Source organism: Panthera leo, chromosome C2 (genome assembly GCF_018350215.1).
Source record: "Panthera leo isolate Ple1 chromosome C2, P.leo_Ple1_pat1.1, whole genome shotgun sequence".
Lineage (NCBI taxonomy): Eukaryota > Metazoa > Chordata > Mammalia > Carnivora > Felidae > Panthera > Panthera leo.
In genome coordinates this window covers 112,884,087-112,907,151 of record NC_056687.1, presented here as the reverse complement: position 1 = coordinate 112,907,151, position 23,065 = coordinate 112,884,087, and the positions used below count along the sequence as shown (strand labels likewise).

The window sequence follows — 23,065 nt, the reverse complement described above, 5'->3', positions numbered from 1 at the left end:
GTCATAGAAGGTGCTTCATGCAAGCTGGTTGAAGAAAAAATGTCTGCAAGGGTGTAACGTAGAGGTAGGCAAGCTATAATCTGTAGGCCAATGCCAGCCAATGAGCTAAGAATATATTTTATATTTCCAGTGAGTTATTAAAACAAAAAGAATATGTGACAAATTATAGGTGACCTGCAAAGCTTAAAGCATTTACTCTCTGGCTTTTTATAGAAAATGTGCCACCCACTGGTCTAGGGTTACTGTCTGTCTAGCATTTATGAAGCTATTTACTGCATTATCTCAGAGATTATTTCATAGATTAAAACAAATTCCTTTTTAGATTTTATAACTTTAGAAATTACACATTCTAATTCCATCTCCTTTTTCTAATTGCATGAAAAAATTGTTTTAAGTGACAATTTTAAGTGATAATTACTGTGTTTTTATTAAGTTTCCTAGGTTCTCTGTGCTGGAATGTTAGCTTATGAATTATAATATTTCTTAATTTCTCAGTAGCTGTACCACCTCCATTTCAAATTAATAATTCTATTTTAGTTTTGTTTTAAGACTTGAAAAGTTGAGAATGGGTACTTGTAGGAAACTATAATATAGTTATGATGAGGCCTCGTTTTTATTGTTAAGCTGTTATACTTGTTCCTCTTAAATATCTGGATTTTCCTGCTTCATTTCCAGACTGTCACTCTCTGTTGCCCAAGTGCCTTGGTGTGGAATTATTCCACAAACGACAATAAGAGCGCGAACCCAGGCTCGCCCCTGGATCTGCTGCAGGTGGCCCCCTCCAGTCTCCCCATGCCGGGTGGGAACACAGCTTTCAATCAGCAGGTAGACTCTCTGTTACGGTGGTTGGACGGGTGTTTTCATTGAGAGGCATCATGACACAGCGAGCCGCGTGGGTGTTAGCCTCTCAGATGCTTGGATGCCTGCCCTTCCCAGCCCTGCTCCCCATCTCTCTGAGGGATGTGGGGGGAAGTAGTTAGCCTCTCTGGACCGCAGAAGTTCATCACATTGCTCCCTTCCTCCTTTAGCTCTTGCTGGGCAGCTCTTGCAAAGAGTCCTGCCACCCAGACGGTAATTGTGATGGTGGCTCTCATACATGACACAATTCCCTTAGATGGCAGTCTGTGATATTTAGTAACTGTTTTTATTAGTGCCGGGTTATTTGGTTCAGAGACTTAAGAAGTTTAAACTGCGGGACTGTGACTAATGTTGAGAGTAAGATCCCTGTTTTTCACCAAGCAATTTTCTTAAATTCATAAAACATGCCTAGCTATTTTCATACATAGAAGAATGGCTCAAAAATGATACTTGAGAGCTTTCACCTTCCCATAGAGGACATCCTAAAAAATTTTTACTTGTAAAGCAAGCATTTATTTTTTGTGAGTGTTTGTTATTGACAACTGGCATTGAATCACCCCTCGTAAATTTTAAAATGCGCTTCTTGGACAACAGGCTAAATTTGTTACGGTGCAGTCACGATTGTAGTTCCCTGTAGGATGCTCTGCTCATGTGGAAAAACCTGACATGATTTAGACAGCCACTGTGGCTTTCCAGGCATAAGTTAATTAGAAGCGATTATCTTTCAGGTTCGGGCAAGGATTTATGAGGTAGAACAGCAGATAAAACAAAGAGGCCGTGCAGTGGAAGTTCGGTGGTCTTTTGACAAGTGCCAAGAGTCAACAGCAGGTACAGAACCCAAGAGAAGAAGGAGTACTTTTGAATGTGGGACTTGATGCTCTGTTTCTGATTCTTATAACTCAGTCAACGTATTGAATAAGGATGCTTTTTGACAGAGGCACCTAGTGACTTTTGAGGGCATTCCTCTGTCTGTGCCCTTTAGTTCTTCGCTGTCTAGAATGTCAGGTTTGGTTTTGTTGGCAATTCTCACATGCTGAGAATGACACTTTCTTGAAATCCCTTTTGCCCTACATAATGATGGCTTTGTACTATGCTGTTTGGCTTTGTTTGACCTCTTTAACTGCTTGCTTAATTTCCACATCTAGGGGTGACCATTAGTCGGGTTTTGCACACGTTGGAAGTGTTGGATCGACATTGTTTTGACCGAACTGATTCCAGCAATTCAATGGAGACGCTTTATCATAAGATTTTCTGGGCAAACCAAAACAAAGATAACCAAGAGGTAGTTAATATTTTTCTTCTTTTCATTTAAATTTTCTCAGCATATTTTCTCTTTTTTTTCATTCAGTAAATTCTGGTGAAGTCTTTTCTATGAAGTGTAATAACTTATGAAGGGGTCTACACCCTGAAATCATTTTATTGTTGGACTAAAATGCCCCCAAATTATTAAAAAGGAATGTCCATTGGGCTTATTTACTTAGGTATAGTTACTGGAAAGACTTTTCTTGGCCCTTTTATCATCACTCCCCATCATTTTAGTTTTAGCAGAATATCCTTTATCTGGCGATTGGACTTTATATAATGGTTTAACTTTAACTTTGGGGTAATATATTTTAATTTTTTTTTTTTAACGTTTATTTATTTTTGAGACAGAGACAGAGTATGAACGGGGGAGGGTCAGAGAGAGAGGGAGACACAGAATCTGAAACAGGCTCCAGGCTCTGAGCCATCAGCACAGAGCCCAACGCGGGGCTGGAACTCACGGACCATGAGATCGTGACCTGAGCCGAAGTCGGACGCTCAACCGACTGAGCCACCCAGGCGCCCCAAATATTTTAATATTTAGAGCAGTGAATGGATACTGTGATCATATTTTTTTAAAAAAACCCGTATTAGGATTCTCCAAACAGAGCTAACAAAGAAAAAAAACTGTGTGTGTGTGTGTGTACATATATTTACATACATATATATAAAAGTGAAAAGTATTTATTTTAAGGAATTGGCTCATAGGATTCTGGGAGCAGACGTGTCTGGAACGTAAAGGACAGGCCAATAGGCTTGGGACCCTAGGGAGAATTGATGTTGCAGCCTTGAGTCTGAAGTCAGTCTGGAAGCAGAATTCCTTCTTCCTCAGGGACCTGTCTTTTCTCGTAAGGCTTTCAACTAATTGGGTGGGGTCCACCTACCTTATGGAGAATGATCTGCGTTACTTTAAGTTTACTGATTTAAATGTCCACATTTAGAAGAATAACTTCACAGCAACATCTAGACTGAATTTTGACCCAAAAAACTGGGTACCATGGACTAGCTGAATTCACACATAAAATTTATCATCACAGACAATTATTATTTTAGGCTTTCTTAGAGTAGATTGTTTCATTATTGAATGGTCTATAAACAAAGGTTTTCCAGTTTTTTCCCCCCTAACCTTATTTTGGGAGAATGAAGAAGTTTGTCTTATTTTTACAATGGAGAGCACCCATGGTATGTCCAGGTTGTGCTAGGCACCAGGAACAGAGAGGTAAGTTTTAAGACATGGTACCTACCTTCAAAGAACACCTTAGTCAACTGATTACTATTATCTTTGATTTCCATACTAGCTTTTGGGAATGCATATGTGGAAAGGAGAGATTAGACAATGGAAACAAAAACCCCCAGACTTTCCTTATATACCGTTATGTGAACCTGATGTGAACCTGTTCTAGGTTATTCCTCTTTCTGGAATAATTTGTGTCATCCCCTGGCTTCTTGAAGATAAGGTTCAAATTCACTGCTGCCAAGTAGGATATTGGAATGTTGAGTGAGGTAGACTTGAGTATATGTTCTTTTTCTTTTCTTTTTTTTTTTTACATTTATTTTTGAGAGGCAGAAAGAGCACAAGTGGGGGAGGGGCAGAGAGAGAAGGAAACACAGAATCCAAAGCAGGCTCCAGGCTCTGAGCTGACAGCATAGAGTCCGATGCAGGGCTCAAACTCACAAACCACGAGATCGTGACCTGAGCCGAAGTCAGTTGCTTAACTGACTGAGCCACTCAGGTGCCCCGAGTGAATTTTCTAATTCATTGTGAAGTCTCAGTGGCAATGCTTCATTCGGTGCTTCTGTGGAGCACACGGATTATAAAAGTCTGCATAGTACTCTGCTTATTGACATAGGTTAGAGTATTACTGTGTTCTTTTGGAGTGGAACCCTTAAAGTCTATTTGTAATAAAGACTTAGGTAAAAGGTTGCGAGAGTACTAAGGTTTTCAATACGTAAACTAAGATACGTGGAAGGAAAATAGGGATACCTAAAATTCAAGGTGTCCTTTTGGACTGCTAAGCTTTCTGCACTGAGAGTTGAGTAAAGACTGCGTTGTTCCCTTGTGAGCATTTTAGCTGTACCCAAACCCCTTGAGTTTTGTGGTTAGCTTGACTCTACAACTTTATAGTGAATGAACTGGCCAACTTCAGAATTGCATGCCTCATTCATCCACAGAGACTAAAGTTATTCACTAGCACTCTTAAGAGATCATGGTACATCTCTTACCAAGGGCAGAAATTACGTTTTGTATTTTTGAATAAAATCACTCTGTAAGCTCTCTAAAACACTGTTGTCTCCAGTGAGCAACGTCTCCACCCAGGATGCTGAGAGGTGCTTGCCACTAGAGGGCGACATGTGCTCAGGGTTGAGGGTCTTGTGTGTTCCACTGACATACTTCATTGGAAGGAATGTCACAATGTTGCCCATTTAGGAGTAATTACATTGAATGTTGAATCAACTATGGAAAGATGTGTTGTGAGTGAGTGGTTGCTTTGTGGTTATCACACTCTTTTAGGAGTAATACACAAATTACATTTTAAACCTGTAATTCAGACTGGTCACCTTTTCTTAGTAATCTATCAGAAGAACTAGGTAGATACTGTTAATTTAACATTAGAATGATTTTTAAACCTTAAAATATTGACATTTACATATTTAACATTAATTTTTTAACCTTAAATTTTAATTAAATTAATTTTTATTTTGGCATCTGTTTGTGTGTTTCAAGGTATGTGTGTATATGCAGGCAGATGACAGTGTTTCATCTGTTTACTCTTCACCAAGGTCTATTATTTTCTCGACACCCGAGTCACTTTATATATTCCTGGAATTCATGTATGAGCTGTGGAGTTGTATTAACTGTGATCAGCTGTGTGACCTTGAACAAGTTACTTGTAGGCTTTGTGCCTTAGTGCCTTTACATATTAAGTTGGCATAGAGCATTTGCCTTGTCTGCCTCTAAGGGGACATGAGCACTTTGAGATTCATGAAACATTCTATAAATATGTTAAAAATGTTGCTGTTAATGATAACAGAGCAATAATTATTAGTAGGTTACGATTATATTGGAAGAACCAGGATGATGAAACTCTAATTTTCTGATTAGAAGGAGTTGTATAAATTGTCATGGTTAGGATTCAAAAACATGTCTCACTTCTTGAAAATGTGTTTCCCCTTTTTTGTTTTCATAATTTGTGTTAGGACTTAGCATGAAAGATAATATAAGAAGGGACCAGTCTCTGTAGTTGCAAAGACCTTGAGGTTTACTTTTGCTGAAGTTGTATTTAGGCAGGCCTGGGCCCTGGATTGCACATCCTGGCTTCCCACATCTGCTTAGGCAACTTGAACTTCAGTCTCCTTGATTCCTTTTTCTCTGGAACTGCTAAAAGGAAATCTAGTTCTTTCCACTTTCTTGTAGGGAGGGGAGGAGCAGCTGTACAGATGGGATGCAGAGTCTGAAGTTCAGATTTGCGTGTCTAAGTAGTCTTAGTATTTGGCCAAAGCCCACTGAAAACCGTAGTGCATGGGATGAAGGCATTTGAGGATTTCGTCCTGCCCTGTGGTTAGACTGCGGTCACGAGAGTGAGAGTGTGCTCCACGATGGGCTGTGCTAGGCCTGTGGCATGCTTCCGCTCATTCTACAGGCACTGCATTATTCCCGTACCCACGCCTTCCCTTCTGCCCCCCATATCCTCAGCTGCTGCTTCTGTGTTAGGGCTTGGCAACTGTTGTAAGAGAAGCACAAATATAAACCTCAACCCCCTCAATGTTTGCTTATTCTAGATTTATGCTACTTGATTTTCCATTCACTGTAGTGTGAGATAGAAAACGTGAAGTGCTTACTTAGGACAGGGCTCAGAGACTTGTGTTGCACAGTGGCCAGGCAGGTGGTGCAAATTAATGGTAGGCTGTTGCATCCAGGGCCCCTGGGACGTGACTGGGGAGGGGGCATGCCCTTTCTAAGTAGAGTGGCCTGTCTCAGATTCTCCTTGGGAATGTAGACCCACTGTTTGATCCTTCAACATTTCTGGAGAAGATGTATATCAAGATTTACAAACTCTCCCAATTAAAAAAATTTTTTTTAATGTTTATTTGTTTTTGAGAGAGACAGAGCACAAGTTGGGGAGGGTCAGAGAGAGAGGCAGACACAGAATCCGAAGCAGGCTCCAGGCTCCGAGCTGTCAGCACAGAGCCTGATGTGGGGCTTGGGCTCACAAACCATGAGATGATGACCTCAGCTGAAGTTGGATGCTCAGTCGACTGAGCCACCCAGGTGCCCCTCAAACTCTCCCAATTTTAAAACACTTTGCAGGCCAAGCTGCATGTCTGTTGTCCATGTTTGCCCACATGACTTTCACTCTGCAACTCCTGGTGAGTGTTTTGTACACCATTTGCTAACCGATTTGCCTGTTTAATGTTTCAGAACCATTTCTACTCTGGCTGATGGGGGCAGAGAGGCCGGTGCCACACGAGGGACTATTGTTGGGGATGGGGGGGGGGGGGACCTTCCGATTCCAAGTCCTGACTGAGCCTGTCACTTGCAGCCTTAGGCGAGATCCACATTGCTGACCTGAAGGCCGAGGGTGAGGTGCCCCTCAGCTTCACACAGCACCCAGACCGCTTCCTTCCTCTTGGCTTCTTTCCCCGTTTATGTGGGGTGTGAAGGGAGAACCAGCTGCATCGTTGGCTCCCCCAGGGACACGGATAGAAGGGAAAGTCTGAAGATGACGGGAAGAGCTGCCTTTTCACTTCTCTCTTTGGTGCCCAAGGAAGCAAGCTTTCTCCTGAGTAATGGAAAGGCCTGAGTGGCGGTGGAGGCATGTGCACTTCCTCTTGCCCTGCTGTGAAAACAAACTGTCACATGCCAAAACCCGAGAATCTGCATGTTTGCTCTTCCTTTCCTACTCAGAATAGTTAGGAAGCACTCTGAATAGGTGTGTTGAGTTCCTCCTGATTTCTTTGAAAGGCCTAGGCCCAGAGTCCAGAGCGGCTGTCTTACCCCTGGCACAGGCCTCCGGGGCCGCACCGGCCCTTGTATCAGTGTGGCTGAAGAACTCCCACCATCATGCAAAAGAAAATCTTGGTTTCTGTCCTTGCTGGCCACGTTCCATGTTCTTCTTCCTGCAAGTCTGTAGCCCCACAGGTCAGGGTCTGTGTTCCTTTTGCTCACCAGCAGCACATCACCAGTGTCTAACACCGTGCCTGGGGCCCAACAGGTCCTCAGGAAGCATTTACTGAATTTGTTTTTTAGGGGCTCGCTTAAAAGCTGCTGGGACAGTGAACTGGAAAGAAAGCCTCTGTAAGATTGGGTTTGGAAGGGTAGGGGTGACTGCTGTAATCTGTTAGCTCTAACGATGGTACAGGTTCAGATGCGCAAGAAAATATGTGAATGTGGAGGGAGGAGCTTGGCCAACGGAAGAGTTCTCAGGTGTAAAATTGGCAAGTCGGTGCATTTCTTTTGTGGTATTTGGACAATTCACTTACTCTTGATGAGTAAGAGTAAATTTCCCCATTTTTAAAAAGGGCATTCTATCTCTTGATGGTGTGAGAATGATAAAACACTGAAAGGTTAATGGTGCCTTGCACGTGGATGGGTACTGAGTAAACTCTAGCTGCTGTTATAACTGACTCATGTATGTAGGGAGGCAGTTAAACCCTGGAGACATGGAGGGAATATGGTTCCTTGGGACCACTGTGGACACACACACACACACACACACACAACTATCCATCACACAGTCCATTCATCCATAAAGCACAGCCAGGATCCGTCAGGCTTTTTATATTTGATTTTTACCAAGACTTTACCCACAGTAGGGAAGCAGTCAGATGGGACTGGCCAACCCAAGGCAAGGTGGCTGCAGTACCACCAGGTAGAAAAGGAGATGATGCTCATTTCAATGCTTAGGGGTTTTTGGTATTTGTTTTTTTTGTTGTTGTTATTAATGTTTTGTCCTTCCTTCCTTCCTTCCTTCCTTCCTTCCTTCCTTCCTTCCTTCCTTCCTTATGTAAGAAAAAGTCACTTTTAAAAATCAAGGCTCAGGGGGCGCCTGGGTGGCTCAGCTGGTTAAGCATCCGACTTCAGCTTAGGTCACGATCTTGCAGTTTGTGAGTTCGAGCCCTGCATCGGGCTCTGTGCTGACAGCTCAGAGCCTGGAGCCTGCTTCGGATTCTCTGTCTACCCCTCTCTCTACCCCTCCCTTGCTCATGCTCTGTGTCTCTCGGTCTCTCAGTAATAAATAAACGTTAAAAATTTTTTTGTAAAAATGAAGGCTCAAGATAACAAAGTCAAATGTGGCAAAAGTCAAGCCAACACGGATGGCACATCTGGCTGGCTTCCTGCTGAGGTGTGTGTGCCAAATTTTAGAATTGAGGATGCTGATCACAGCCCTGTCTGAGCACGTTGTACTGTGGAAGTCACACGGTTTCCTACTGGTCACTCTTAGAGCTACCACTTTCTTCTTTCTTCAAGTAAATCCATTAATCAAAGGGCAATTATGTTAACATAGTGGGGGGGGGGTGGCATGCACAGACATTTAGACTTTGCTGTTACTGATAAAGAGGGTAATGAATCCATTTAGAGTGTGGTAGGCCTCTTGGATTAGATTGTTTCTGAGCCTGTGTACCAGTCTTTTTTCTTCAGACTTTTTCTGAGTACGTCTTAAGCACTAGGCCCGTTTTAAGTGTATTGTGCCATCTCATTTATTTTTTCCTTGGCCAGTGAGACACATGTGAAACAAAAAAAAATTTAATTCTTGCGTTACAGATGAGAAAACCAAAGCGTAGAGCAGATGAGTGAGTTGTCCAAGCTAGTGACCAACTCACTGGTGGGGAAATAGGGATTGAGATCCTAAATGGTTCCCGAGCCCAACTGTTAACTAATACATTCTTTTTTTTTTTTTTTGAGCAAGCATATGTGCATGCATTGGGAAGGGGCAAAGGGAGAGGGAGAATCTTAAGCAGTCTCCATGCCCAGCACAGGACCTGACATGGGTCCCAACATGGGCTGGATCTCACAACTGAGATTATGACCTGAGCCTAAATCAGGAGTCGGATACTTAACTGACTGAGCCACCCAGGTGCCCTGCCCTTTAATTAGCACATTCTGTTCCTTGTACCACTTTAAATGTTTATTTTTTTCAACGTTTTTTATTTATTTTTGGGACAGAGAGAGACAGAGCATGAACGGGGGAGGGGCAGAGAGAGAGGGAGACACAGAATCGGAAACAGGCTCCAGGCTCCGAGCCATCAGCCCAGAGCCTGACGCGGGGCTCGAACTCACGGACCGCGAGATCGTGACCTGGCTGAAGTCGGACGCTTAACCGACTGCGCCACCCAGGCGCCTCTTGTACCACTTTAAAAACTCATTTAATTCAGGTAATTCTAGTTGAATAAACAAGTGTCAGATGAAATTTTGGAAGAAGGAGGGAAAAAACCACCTTTGTAATTGCCACAAAGAGTTTTCATATTAATATTGGCGTATTTGTTTGCAGGAATAATCTTTGGTTTTTAAAAGTGTGACAGTTTCGGGGCGCCTGGGTGGCTTGGTCGGTTAAGCGTCTGACTTCAGCTCAGGTCATGATCTCACACTCCGTGGGTTTGAGCCCCGCATCGGGCTCTGTGCTGACAGCTCAGAGCCTGGAGCCTGTTTCAGATTCTGTGTCTCCCTCTCTCTCTGCCCCTCCCCTGTTCATGCTCTGTCTCTCTCCATCTCAAAAATAAATAAACTTTAAAAAAAAAAATAAATAAATAAAAGTGTGACAGTTTCAACAGAGTAAACAATATTTATGTTAGAAAATGCCAATCTTCAAGTTGAGAAAGCTGACCCTTAGAGTATACCATACAACCTTGAGGTTGATTCAGACTTGGATTTGAGTCCTGGCTTTGCTGTTGAGTAGCTGGGTGGTCTCAGGCTAGTTCCTTGTTCCCTCAGTGTCATTCTCACTGCACAATGGCCTTACTACTAGAATCCAGTCCATTTGGTCCCATAGGGTACCACCTAGTAAATGTCAGTTGTTACGTTCATGGCTGGATCACTTTGGTTGTCAAGTGGGTTGAACCTAGTACCACGTTTTAGAAATTTATTGTTCTTCTTCTCATCTGTAGGTTCCTTTCCTTTTTCGTAAGAGGCAAGCCATAAAGCTTACTGCCCTCTACAGTCATGACTTTTGCATATTAATTCACTATGAGAGACCTGACACTTTTCAAAGACTTTTGGAGGGATTTACTTTATAATTCACCTCCTGTGTGACTTCTGTTATCATGCAATTTCATAGTTCTCAAAACTCTATTTTTTTTCCGTTTGTATTTAAATGTTGATTTAACTGAAGAATAGCAAATTCATTTCTTGGCACAGTGCAGATTAATGACAGCTGATTTATATACTCAGAGGAATTGTTTTAATTTTGTTTTCTTATCTACTACCTTCTCAGAGCTCAGAGCTGTGTTATTTTTAACTGCTGCTTAAAAAAAGAAAAAAAGTCCTTTTTGCTGTCATAGTATATGTTTTGTTTCTTAGATGTCTTAAAACCTAATGACTATCAACTTTGATTCTAAGGATGAGAGCCTAGGAGAACCTGCCTTTTTTCCTCATCAAAAACCAGCCATCTCAAATATCTTTTGGAAATGTACATAGGGAATCATTCATATTCGTATTTATGAAGATTTTTCACAAGTGAATACTATTTATATTTAAGTCTTCTGGGTTTGTGGTTAATAGTCCTGGTCTTAGTGCTTTTTATGGTGATTCTGAGTGATCATATACAACAGGCTTATGTTCTGTTAGCAGTTTAGACCACTTTTTAACTTAATGCAACTCTTGAAATTCTTCCAGATCTTCTTAATGTGCCTCAGGTTGCAAGCCATATGCAATATCACTACTCTGTGTATTATCCCTTGTTGTTTATTGGTGCCATAATATGACTTTTTAATCTAGATATGGCCATTTTGTTTAATGTTGACTAAGAGTGATTAATCACATTTATAAACATGTCCTTTTAGTCTCAGAAAGCTGTTGAAAAGCTTCATTCGGTATATGATCTCAAGTTCTTTTAGTTTGCTGTTGCTTATAGTAATGAGTCATTGGTTTTTCCCATTCCCTTTTGTGGTATTGTTATATAATGAAGGTAGTATATTAAGAAATTTCTTAAAATAGCAGACAATCTCAAGGATCTTCTAATTTCTAGAGGAAGCCTGGCTCTCAGATGTAGTTGTCAGTTATTTTCCCTTGTTTGTCTGTTAGAGAAGACCTGTGGTTAGTTTCTATAAACCAATAGGTTATTGAGTGACCGAATAAAAATTGAATTAGGCTTAATCTATCAAGTTTATCTTTTCCAGAAAGGAAAAATATTACCAATCTCCCTGATGATGAGGGCCTTCTTCACATTTCGGATATCTTTATTATAGATGTAGATAGCACCACTAATGAAGATTATTTGCAACAGAGTTTATAATGATTTCAGTATTTTACCACTGTGGGTGTGTCCAAAGTTCATGAGGCTAGATGAACAATGCTATTATTTGAAGACATTACTGGTTTTGAATTTTGTGTCCATGCATTGTCCTATTTATCCTCATTATAGAAATCATTCTTGTGATTTGCTTTTCATTTTTTTAAAGAAATATTTTTATGTTTTGAAGTATGGTATTACAATATAGTGCAGTATGATACACTGTTATTAATTTCAGGTGTCTTGTGAGTTTTGTACACATAGGATGTGATGCATTCAAGATATCATCAAGTGCCCTTTAGCCACAGTTTAGACCCTTGTCCCATTCTTCTGCTCAGAACCAGAGTATATTGGCGCAAGAGCTCCATCTGTGGAGCAGATAGCTTGAGTTTGACTCTTAGGTCTATGACCTAGTAACTTGGAGACGTTTAACAAGTTATGTAACCTTCAGGCCTTAGTTTGCTCAGTCATGGCACGGTAGTGAAAGCATTAGAACAGGGCATACTGTATAGAAAGCAGTCGTTATATATATATGAGCAGTAGCCACTGTTCATTTTGGAACATATCCTTTGGATATTTTCCTGGGCATTTGTGTACATATACATGAATGCTTACTAAAAGGTCAGAGGACATAAATGGATTACGTTCTGCAAACTATTCTGCAGGATTTTCTTCCCTCACGGCTTAATATTGTCTGTTGCTTTTTGCTTGTTTTTGTTCTAGTCATGATACTCAGTCTTTTAATCTAATAAAGTTTTCTAGTTCACTGGGTTCGTAGGGGGAGATAATCATTCTATGCAAACTCTAGTAATGTTGCCATATCCTTTCAAATGTTTATTCCTTCTTCCCATTGGCTAAATCTTTCAGAATGATGCTAAATAATAATGTTGGGACCAGCATCCTTGACTCATTAATTTAGGAATGAAAATACTTCTGATACTTCACACTTAACCAGCTGGTAGATTGTCAGATACTTTTACCATAGTAAGTAAGTACGTGTGTAGGTTGGGGGAGGGGAACAAAATAAACTCCTCCCACCATTGTCTGCCCTCATCTTAACCTTGTTTTTGCATTGGGTTTCATGTTATACAGAGTTGCTTTTCCTCTATGATGACAAATAACTGTTGAATCTACTATGTGCCAGACACTGTGGTAGATGCTGAAAACAAAACCATGCAAAAGACAAATCTTTGACTTACAAGAGCATCTGGTCTAGCAAGTATTAGAGGAGGAACAAAGTCTTTGGTAATTCATTCCTGTGATTTCATTTTCTGCATGTCCGTTCAATGACAAGTCTGGCTTATCTCTAGAGAGGTAGAAGTCTGGCTGGAACAGTGGGTGGCAGTGGCTGGTTGGAGTGGAGCTGGGCACCAGGCTTCGTGTGTGTGTGTGTGTGTGTGTGTGTGTGTGTGTGAGAGAGAGAGAGAGAGAGAGAGAGAGAGCGAGCGAGAGCGCGCGCCACCTGAGAGATTCCCAGGTAACCGCGGTGCTGCTTGTCCTCACGAGGATCTTGATTCAGTGATGACAGGAATGGCAGAAAGAATGGACTTTGGAATTAGGCTTCCTAGCTCTGCCATTTTAGATCTGTGTTGGCCGTCTTCACCCCAGTTTTCTTATCTGTCAGATGGGAGTAGCGCCACCTACTTCAGAGTTTGTTGTTGAGATTAGAGATGACGTGTGTGAAACACCCACTGCCCGCTCAGTAAATATTTTCAATTATTACTTCTGCTACTACCTGTGGCTGGAAATTTACAACTGTTAGTATTATTCTGGCCATGATTAACATGTTTTAATTTATGCCATGGCTAGAATTCAGATTCTTGATGCCCTGGTTTGGTGCTTTTTTTTCTGGCCTTAACTTTATGTGCTGTGGCTCACTTTCTCTCTCTCTTTCTCTCACTCACTCATTCTTCTGTGTCCTGTTTGTCTCTGTGTGGTTGTCGCCTGGGGGGTGCGTGCTATGGACTGTTAAAGTCTTATTCTCTATTACCAAGTACCATTATGAAAAGCTGTCTGTTACTGCCCCTGAAGACTCTAGCTCTCCTTTATGGTGTTCGAGGTGGTAAAGGACTTTCCTGTAGTACCTCTCAGAGGTCTGTCTCCTTTTCCTAATGGATATTTGAAACCAGTAGCTGGAGATCTAATAACCATGAAGCCATGTTGTGAAAGATGCATGTTACATGGAAGTGATATTATAGCACAAGAGAGCAGAATATTATGATTTTCTAAGCATCAGGAGTGGAGGAAGAAGAGCCCAGAGAAGCTTGGAGCTCACACAGAAGGCCATTGTATACTGTTGGAGCAAGGTCAAGGTGACTTCCCGAGTTCCTTTGACACACTGTGTTGCTGCACTTAACTTAGTTCATTTTCCAAGATTTACGTTGTGGCAAGAGTTTTATTAATTAGCTGAGTGATCTTGCACAAGCTATTTAACATCTCTTTGCCTTGGGTTCCTGATTTGTAAAATGGTGATAAAAATAATAACTAGCTAATAGGTAGGAAAGATTAAAGGAAATAATTCCCGAAACACACTGCACTGCCTGACTGTAAGTTGAGTAAGCACTCAATAAATGTTAATTATCTACATTATCACCTGTAAATTTTCCAAGATATCTTTGTGATCTTCAGAGTTATTTTATGTTTTAAATTTTCATTTAGAAGTGTCTGAAAAGATTTATATTTAAGGTCAAGAACTTTCAATTTTCGATTTTTGTTGTGTCTGCTTTGGTCAGTTATAAGTGCTAAGACTTTAGTAACGACTAGAATAATCAATGTGTACTACAGAAAACTTATTCTGAAAAATAGATTTTTGGTCAGAATAGACAGAGTTTCATCTGGTCAGGGCTAGTCTCTTAGTATCCAGAATGCTTTATAAAAGATTGAGCACAGAGTGGTGTACCTGATGAGTACCTGATGGAGTGATTTTTTTTTTTCCCCCTTGTGACCAAAAAATTGCCTGAAATTTTCATGGCCTATTGAAGACCCCAATCCAGAATGTGCAATAAAACTGAGAGGATGGGGTGCCCCTCCTTGAATCTTCTGGGGCAGGAGGAGGAGCAGTCACCCTAGAAGAAGTAGGGGTGCTTCTCCTGGAAGAAGGGTGGGCTGGAGGGGAGATGACCTTCTCTGAGAGGGGACAATGCTGTTGGAGGGGATTCGAGCCTTACCAGTAATCATGCATCTTTGACTTCCCCTTCCTTGGTTCAGGAGCAGGCCTCTCCAGTCTGCCTTCCATATTTATACATCTTTAATTAGATATCAAAATATCACTTTGCAGAAAAACAGAAATACAAACCAAGCAACCACTGTAAAAATTCCCATAGTTTCTTTGCTAAAGACAAACTGTCTTGGCTCTGAACCCTCCCTGTGGACCTTTCTTTCCTGTAAGCTTACCCTGTTTGCTCTGATTTGATCCGTTATGTGTCTCCACATTTCAGAGGGGATCTGTTGGTTGCTGGGGCTAGAATGGGGGATTGTTGTGGTATCATGCTTCACTGATAACTAGGCCCTCATATGTTTGTACTTGAAGATCATTTCCTTGGGTTATAGTCTCAGAATAATTGGAGCAAATGATCTGAACATTTTTAAGACTGTTGTGAGACAGTAGGAATTACCTTCTAAGGGAATTGCCAAGTTTTATTCCTAAAAAGTAGCATGTGAGACTATATCTAGTGCCTAGAAAAGGGGCTAGCAGTGGTAGGTATTCAGGACATATTTATTGATGAGTAAGTAAATGAATGAATGAGACTGCTGCCTGTCTCATGGTACTCTTTTTCAGTGTGGCTTTTTTCCCAGATGAAAAAAAAATTTTTGTTTTTTAACGTTTATTTTTGAGAGAGAGACAGAGCGTGAGCGTGGGAGGGGCAGAGAGAGAGAGGGAGACACAGAATCCCAAGCAGGCTCCAGGCTCTGAGCTGTCAGCACAGGCAGGGCCTGACGTGGGGCTCCAACTCACGAGCCGCGAGACCATGACCTGGGCTGAAGTGAGACTCTTAACCGACTAAGCCACCCAGGCGCCCCTCCTAGATTTTTAACTGTATGTAGCCTTCCTATATTTGCTAACTAACCAGTAGTCCTCTGCTCTAAATCCTTGAACTACACCTGTGTTTGCCACTTTTTATGTGCTTGTTTAAAACTGTTTTGAAGTAATTTCCTATTTGCTGCTGTAGTGTGTTATCAGAAATTTAGTGGCTGAAAACAACCCAAATTTATTCTCTTGAGTTGTGGAGGTAATGATCGTACTGGGCCCTAATCAGCCTGTCCTTCAGGCTGCATTCCTAGGGAGGCTCTAGGGGAGAATCTGTGTCCTCCTGTTACCCAGCCTCTCTTTCCCTGGAAAGCACTTCTGTGATTACATTGGTTCCACACAATAATCTGGGGTAATTCCTCCTCTCGACTCCTGGAGCCACAGAGTCCCTTTGGTCCTTTAGGATAACGTACTCACATGTCCTGGCTTTGGGATATGGATATCTTTGGGGGTGGGGGACCTTATTCTATCTCCCACATATTTGTTTCTCCTTTTGTTAATCTCTGTTTTGAAATTTAACTCCTTATGCAAGATTCTTCCCGAAAGCCACTTTCTAAAAGGAAGTATTTAATAATTCCCCTCAGTCTTCTGCCTCTGCTCCTGTTAAATGTTGACTTTCTGAGATAATTTTCCTTTTTCGTGCATCCAGATTATTTGTATTCATTTATGTCTGTCCCACTTAATTGCCATTTCGTTGAAGGCAGGGACTGTAGTTCATATCTTGAACTCCTAAATTTCCCCAAGTTTTTGCCTTTGAGTTATTGTGTGTTAAAGTAATATTTATTAAATTGCACTTAGCAAACAATTATTATTTGAAACAAATGGAGCTTAATATTTTTAGAGATTTGTTGGTAGGGTGAGAATGTGTTTCAATTTACATATTTAAAATCATGATGTCCTATTGACAGTTATTTGAATTAATTTGTAAGATAGCATCTGGCAGACAAATGGGAACGATTTTCTAATTTTCTAAAAGTTGATTGATGCAGAGCAGTTAGGGGCAGGGTGCGAGGATCTGCGTGTCAGGAACATGAGCCATAGATGTTTCTTTGTATGCACGTTGAGTGTGTCTAATGGGATATACCCAGGAACTGGTGGTTAAATAGGCAGAATATCCTCCCTTTTTTTTTTTTTTTTTTTTTTTTTTTGATAGTGGAATCTAAAAAAGGCCTCTTGTTAAAAACCACTTAAAATGAGAACCAAAACTTCATAATAATTAGTAAGGGGGTGGAGGGAGAGTTTTGAGTGGGAAATTATCTTGAAAAATGATAAAATTATCAGAATGTATCTTATAACTAATAATTTCTTAATAATGAAGAACTAATGAAGTATAGTATGCCCCAAATACATAAGTATATAATTATTCATATAGCAGGGACAGTGTGCTTTCAAATTGGTATAATGTGACCTGATTTTCCAGGATGATCTTCTGAGAAGTTGGTAGTAAAACATCTTTTGTAACATCCTACTGTTTTTTTTTTAAATAGGCCCAGAACTTCCTGGAAAGACTGGCATTATTTGGCAGTCTATTGGACATTCCAAAAGGAGTGGACTTGGCACTCATTGAATCTGGCCAGTATCGGAAAATACTTACTGGTTGAAAATAGATTATAGGTGTAATTGATGGGAGTACAAGAAAGTTTCTGTAATAAAATTTTATATTTCAAAAACCTAAATCCTTGGATTTTCTTAGCACACTATTCACTTAATTCCTAAAAATTACAAGTTGAGACCACAGCTCTGGCAGGCAGACTGAAGGCCCTTCTGTCTCCAACTTAGGATCTCAGATGTCTGTAAGGTGAGACTGACGGATGCTCATTGCCTATGAGATAATGGAAGGTGCAGACAGCCGGACCTAATTACTTCCTCCTTTGTGTTGTCAAAACATTTTTTTAAAAAAATGTTTATTTACCTACTTATTTATTTACCTAACCTCCACATCCATTGTGGGGCTTGAACTCACAACCTCGAGGTTAAGAGTCACAGCTCTTCTGACTGAGGCAGCCAGGTCTCAGGTTTTGTAGCTTTGATACAGCTGTCTTTTCTGCTTTTTTTTTTTTTTTCTAGAAGGTGAACTTTTTGAGAACAGGAGCCAGATCTTTAAAAATTTTTGTTTCCTCACTGCTTACCGTGGGTACTTAATAAGTGCTTTTGCAAGTGAATTAACTCCTTCCTGGGGCTTATTTTTTAGCACATTACCCCAAACCAGCGGTCATATGTGAATGTGTTAAAAAGAAGTGTTTTCCTGGGGCGCCTGGGTGGCTCAGTTGGTTAAGCCTCCGACTTTGGCTTAGGTCATGATCTCACAGCTTGTGAGTTCAAGCCCCGCGTCGGGCTCTGTGCCGACAGCTCCGAGCCTGGAGCCTGCTTCAGATTCTGTGTCTCCCTCTCTCTGTGCCCGTAACCCACTCGCATTCTGTCTCTGTCTCTCTCAAAAATAAACATTAAAAAAAAATTTTTTTTTAAAAAGTGTTTTCCTTTATGTGTACAATCCTGTGCATCTCTAGGTCAAGCAGAGCCTGCTACTTAGGTGAGTCATTTATTCTTTTGTAGCATATTTTCATCTTATTTTAATGATGCAGAAGAAAATTTTAAAACTTTATAAATGTGGGTATGATGCACATTACTGACTAGATTGATTTATTAAAAACTGATGGGAGTTATTTTTTGGTAACCTCTTTTCTCAATAATTGAAATGTAAGCATGTGGTGCTTCACTGAATTTATTTTGATATTTTTACTTTTCTCTGGACTAGACTGAATCCAGGCAGACATTCCCTCTAGTTTGCTTTCTTTTTTAAATGTTATGTTCAATCTTGATATATTTTAATCGAATTATTTCTCTTGTGTTAAATGAAGAGACTGAGAGATGCTTTTGAGATCTGTCCTAGATAATATTTCTTTGGTATGAGTCAACATGGGTTTAGCCAAAGTTAGGGTAGATGACTAAGAATCTTGTAATAAACTGATCTTCATGATGTGAATTGTGGGGTAATATCTACCATCTGACTAGGGATTCTTATCCTGGGATTCTTGCGTTTCTTCTCAGAGTCCATGACTTTCTGAAAAATTGTGCTAGGTTTATGTGAGTGTATGTATGCATATTTTTCCTGGGAGTGTGTTTATAGCTATTCGAATCTTAATTGAGCTTATGGATTCTTTTAAAAAAAAATTTTTTTTTTTTTTTTTACATTTATTTATTTTTGAGACAGAGAGAGACAGAGCATGAACAGGGGAGGGTCAGAGAGAGAGGGAGACACAGAATCTGAAACAGGCTCCAGACTCTGAGCTGTCAGCACAGAGCCCGATGCAGAGCTCGAACTCAGGACTGCGAAATCATGACCTGAGCCGAAGTCGGTCGCCCAACCGACTGAGCCACCCAGGCGCCCCGAGCTTATGGATTCTAAAGTTAAGAACTTCTCACGTAACACATGATGCCAATACTGCAATTATTTAACTCTTCTGGCATAGTGTTTGTAGAATTGCACAAATATTAGACACTTGAAATTGATATTCCATTGGTTGGCTTGGATCCTCTGAAAGGTTGCACAAAAGGATGGTTCATCTTCCCAGCTTGCCTCCTCCTGCCTGTCCCTAATTCATGTAACATAAGTCCCTGTGATCCTCAGTCTGTGGTACCCATTTCTAGGCCTTGGTAACAACAGCGCGTAGTTCCTGTGGCGGTGCTGAGCCTTACGTAGACCCAGGATATACTATCCCCCATTAGCCGTGTCTGCATTAATTTTTGTTCCTTTTTGATGCATGGGTGTCATTTTTCATGTTTATCTTTTCTAATGCAGTGAGTCTTTGGTTAGCATTCCAGCCTTGTTGGAGTGGGTGGTGTGATAAACTGGCATGTTAGGATTAGGTACTGAGGGAGGCTGTGAGTGTGAAAGTGGGAGAGGGTAAACGGTGGAGGGGGTGCTTGGCATTGGTAACCTCTGCTCTTGACTTTCAGTGGTCTGTTTCCTTTCCTCCTGGCTTTGATGTTCTGGAGGATCAGTGGAGCTAGGTTACGGTCCTGTGTCAATGAAGGCATATACAAGGAGACACGAATTCTCTTGAAGTCATCCCAGATTCGACTGTTCCAGTAACTGGTTTCCTTCCTTGTCACTGAAGTGTTACTCTTTATACTTGAACTGAAAACGATTTAGGAACGCTTTCTAAAATGACTGTACTAAAATACGAGAAAGCTTTAAAGCTTTAAACGTGCCAGGGCTTGCATCCCGTCCTTGGGTGAATGCTGCATGTCACATGGCTGCTGCCCTCTTCTCTTGGTTGTAGGTCGCCCCCAATGATGAAGCTGTGGTGACCTTGCTGTGTGAATGGGCGGTGAGCTGCAAACGGTCAGGCAAGCACAGGGCCATGGCTGTGGCAAAACTCTTGGAGAAGAGGCAGGCGGAAATCGAAGCAGAGGTAGGTTCACTTTTCTTTCTGTTGTCAGATGCCATCATTTAAAAATAACTGTTCTGGGGAGGATTCTTTTTTTGTTTTGTTTTGTTTTTTTTAATACTCCTTATGCTTTTTTAAAGTTTTTTTTCCCTCTTCAAGGAAAAAGGGAGAATGTTTGTACTTTCACCTAAAGACTACATACAAGATCCCTCTAAGTTGATGAAACCAATAATTTGTATTCTGGACTAGTTTAAAACTGTATCTTTTTTTTTTTTTTTTTTGCCTTTTTTTTTTTTTTAAATATAAATTTTAATGAGTGAGTGAGCAGAGGAGAGGAGCTGAGGGGAAGAGAGAGAGTGAGAATCAGTGTGGAGCCCGATGCAGAGCTCAATCCCATGACCCTGGGATCATGACCTGAGCTGAAATCAAGTCAGGTGCTCAACTGACTGAGCCACTTAGGTGCCCCTAAAATTGTATCTTTTATTTATTTATTTTAGTGTTTATTTATTTGGAGGGGTGGGTGGGGTAGACAGAGAGTCCCAAGCTGGCTCTGCACTATCAGTGCAGAGCCCAATGTGGGGCTCGATCCCACGAACTGTGAGATGATGACCTGAGTTGAAATTGGGTCAGATGCTTAACTGACTGATCCACCCTGAAATTGTATCTTTTAAAATAAAACTTTAACACCTGATTTAGAGCAAAGACATCTCCCTTGATGAGGTTAAGATACACATGCACATATATACATTTATATGTATACACACACACAAATATATATAATATACACCAACTTTTGTTAATTATTTTTATTTTTATTTTTATTTTTCAGAGAGAGGGAGACAGAGTGCAAGTAGGGTAGGGACAGAGAGAGAGGGAGAGACAGAATCTGAAGCAGGCTCCAGGCTCCAAGCTGTCAGCGCAGAGCCTGATAACGGGGCTCGAACTCACGAATAGTGAGATTATAACCTGAGCCAAAGTTGATGCTTAACTGACTGAGCCATCAGGTGTCCCAACTTTTGTGAATTTTAAAGCCATGTAATATTTTGGTCGATCTGGAAACATTTCTTTGGGGCAGTTCTGATTTTCAGATTACAGATACCAATTTGTGTTAGTTTTGAGATTATATTCTGGTCCCAGAGAGAGCAATTAAAGCCTCGGAAGTAGATTATAAAGGGGGAAAAAAAAACCAAAGCTAACTTGACAAACATTAGCTTGTGCTGAAGGGGAAAAAATTTAAGCGAGTCTTCTTATCTGCCAGTGAGATCTGGAGGGACAGCCAGGAGAAGCCATGCATGTGGTCTGAGCGCCCCCCCCCCCCCCCCCCCCCCGCCCCTGCTGCATCGGCGTCTCCTCTGGGCTCCTTGGCTCGTCCTCCGCCTTGTTCTTCACAGCAGCCAGAGCAGTCTTTGCAGCCTGGAAGCAGATCATGTTGTTCCCTTACTCAGACTTCTGATGGCTCCTTACCGCGTCCACAGAGCCTTGCACTGGCCTCCCCGGCCTGCGTTTCCCACCTCATTTTGTGCATTTCTCCCCTGGGTCACAGCTGCAGCCACCTTGGCTGTCCTGTGGCTCCAGCACACCAAACCAGCTTCTGCTTTGGGGACTTTGTCCCACTGATCCTCCTGGGTGGCACCCTGCTCCCCGAGTTCTACATGGCCAGTTCCTTTCTGCCCTTCCTCTTGCAGGAAGTGTCTCTTTCTAGCATTCCTGCCTCAACACATGTCATCTCCTCAGGAAGATCCTGTCACCCACCCTCAGGCACGCTTTCTCATATCACTCTGTTTCACTCTGTTTCTCATATCACTCTGTTTCATTGGCTTATTATTTAAAAGCCAGCCTATCACCTTCTACAATGTAAGCTTGACCATAAGGACCTTGCCCACCCTGTTCACTGTCTTGTCCTTGGCACCCAGAACAGTGTTCAGTGCACAGCAGATGCTCTAAAGGTGTTGTATGAACAGATGAGAACTTAGCTGGCGCTCTCTTACTGATAATAGTGCTATATCCTGTGAAGCTGAAATAGGAAGAATATTTCCATGGACATTTCTCTCCTCTTGCTGAGAAAGCACTGTTCACTAAATATAAAGAATCACATTGTTCAAGCTGGGGCTTGAATATACTGGTGTTGAGGTGTGAAACTCATGGCCCATTTTACAACGTGCAGATTAGGGAAGGTGTTTCATTGCTTTTTTCTATGAATAGACGGACTTTTCTACAGTGAATTGCAATGGTCAGACTTGAGTAACTGAGGTTGAATTTGTCAAATTTAGTTTACCCTTATTCCAACGTGTTCTAGAATGAGCATATACATGTGTGCACACGCACACACAGTTGCTTTCAGAAGAGGCTTCCACAGATTACTTTGTAATTTTAATAGGTGTAAATGTATCCACATCTAAAGAATGTATTCTTTCAGAGATGTTTAAGATAATTGATTGCTAGGGTTGTCTAGGTGGCTCAGTTGGTTAAACATCCGACTTTGGCTCAGGTCATGATCTCATGGTTTGTGAGTTTGGGCCCCTAATTGAGCTCTGTGCTGACAGCTCAGAGCGTGGAGCCTGCTTCAGATTCTGTGTCTCCCTCTCTCTCTGCCCCTCCCCTGCTTGCACTCTGTCTCTTTTGCAATTTCTCAAAAATAAACATTAAAAAAAAAAAAAAGATAATTGGTATCTATTGAACATCACCAGTTTCAGAATTTGGTGAAGAGAGGATGGATTAGAGAAGTAATATCTTAATGAAATAATATATTAAGGAATAGATAATGAAAGTGGGAAGGTTGAAGGAATATTGAAAAGAATAGAAAACAGGGTTCTGATTCTCTTTCAACGGTTTCTTTTCTGGTCTTCTAGTAAGTTCTGTCTTGGATGCAGAAGTTAGGGAGCTTCCTTAGATAGGTTTCTTGAACTACGGAGATTCCACGGGTTCTAAGAGATCTTAATTGGTGATGTGATGAGTGAAAGAAATGTATCAGAGGAGTTCTCCTAGCTCTGTCATTTGACACCACACTTCCCAACACTCCCCAAAGACAATCGTAAATACAT

At 41.2% G+C, this 23,065-nt stretch overlaps 1 protein-coding gene across 21 annotated transcripts in view; it reads left to right on the top strand.

The window, feature by feature from the left end:
• Positions 1 to 23,065, top strand: part of MED12L (mediator complex subunit 12L) — a 333,748-nt gene that overhangs the window by 76,091 nt on the left and 234,592 nt on the right. For 20 of the 21 annotated variants that reach the window (XM_042903238.1, XM_042903224.1, XM_042903223.1 and 17 more), the window contains 4 exons: positions 676 to 825; positions 1,587 to 1,686; positions 2,004 to 2,140; positions 19,917 to 20,048. In XM_042903238.1, the coding sequence (XP_042759172.1) occupies positions 676 to 825; positions 1,587 to 1,686; positions 2,004 to 2,140; positions 19,917 to 20,048 (519 nt within the window). The remainder of the gene's footprint in view (positions 1 to 675; positions 826 to 1,586; positions 1,687 to 2,003; positions 2,141 to 19,916; positions 20,049 to 23,065) is intronic. The other variant, XM_042903241.1, reaches the window with a different exon arrangement.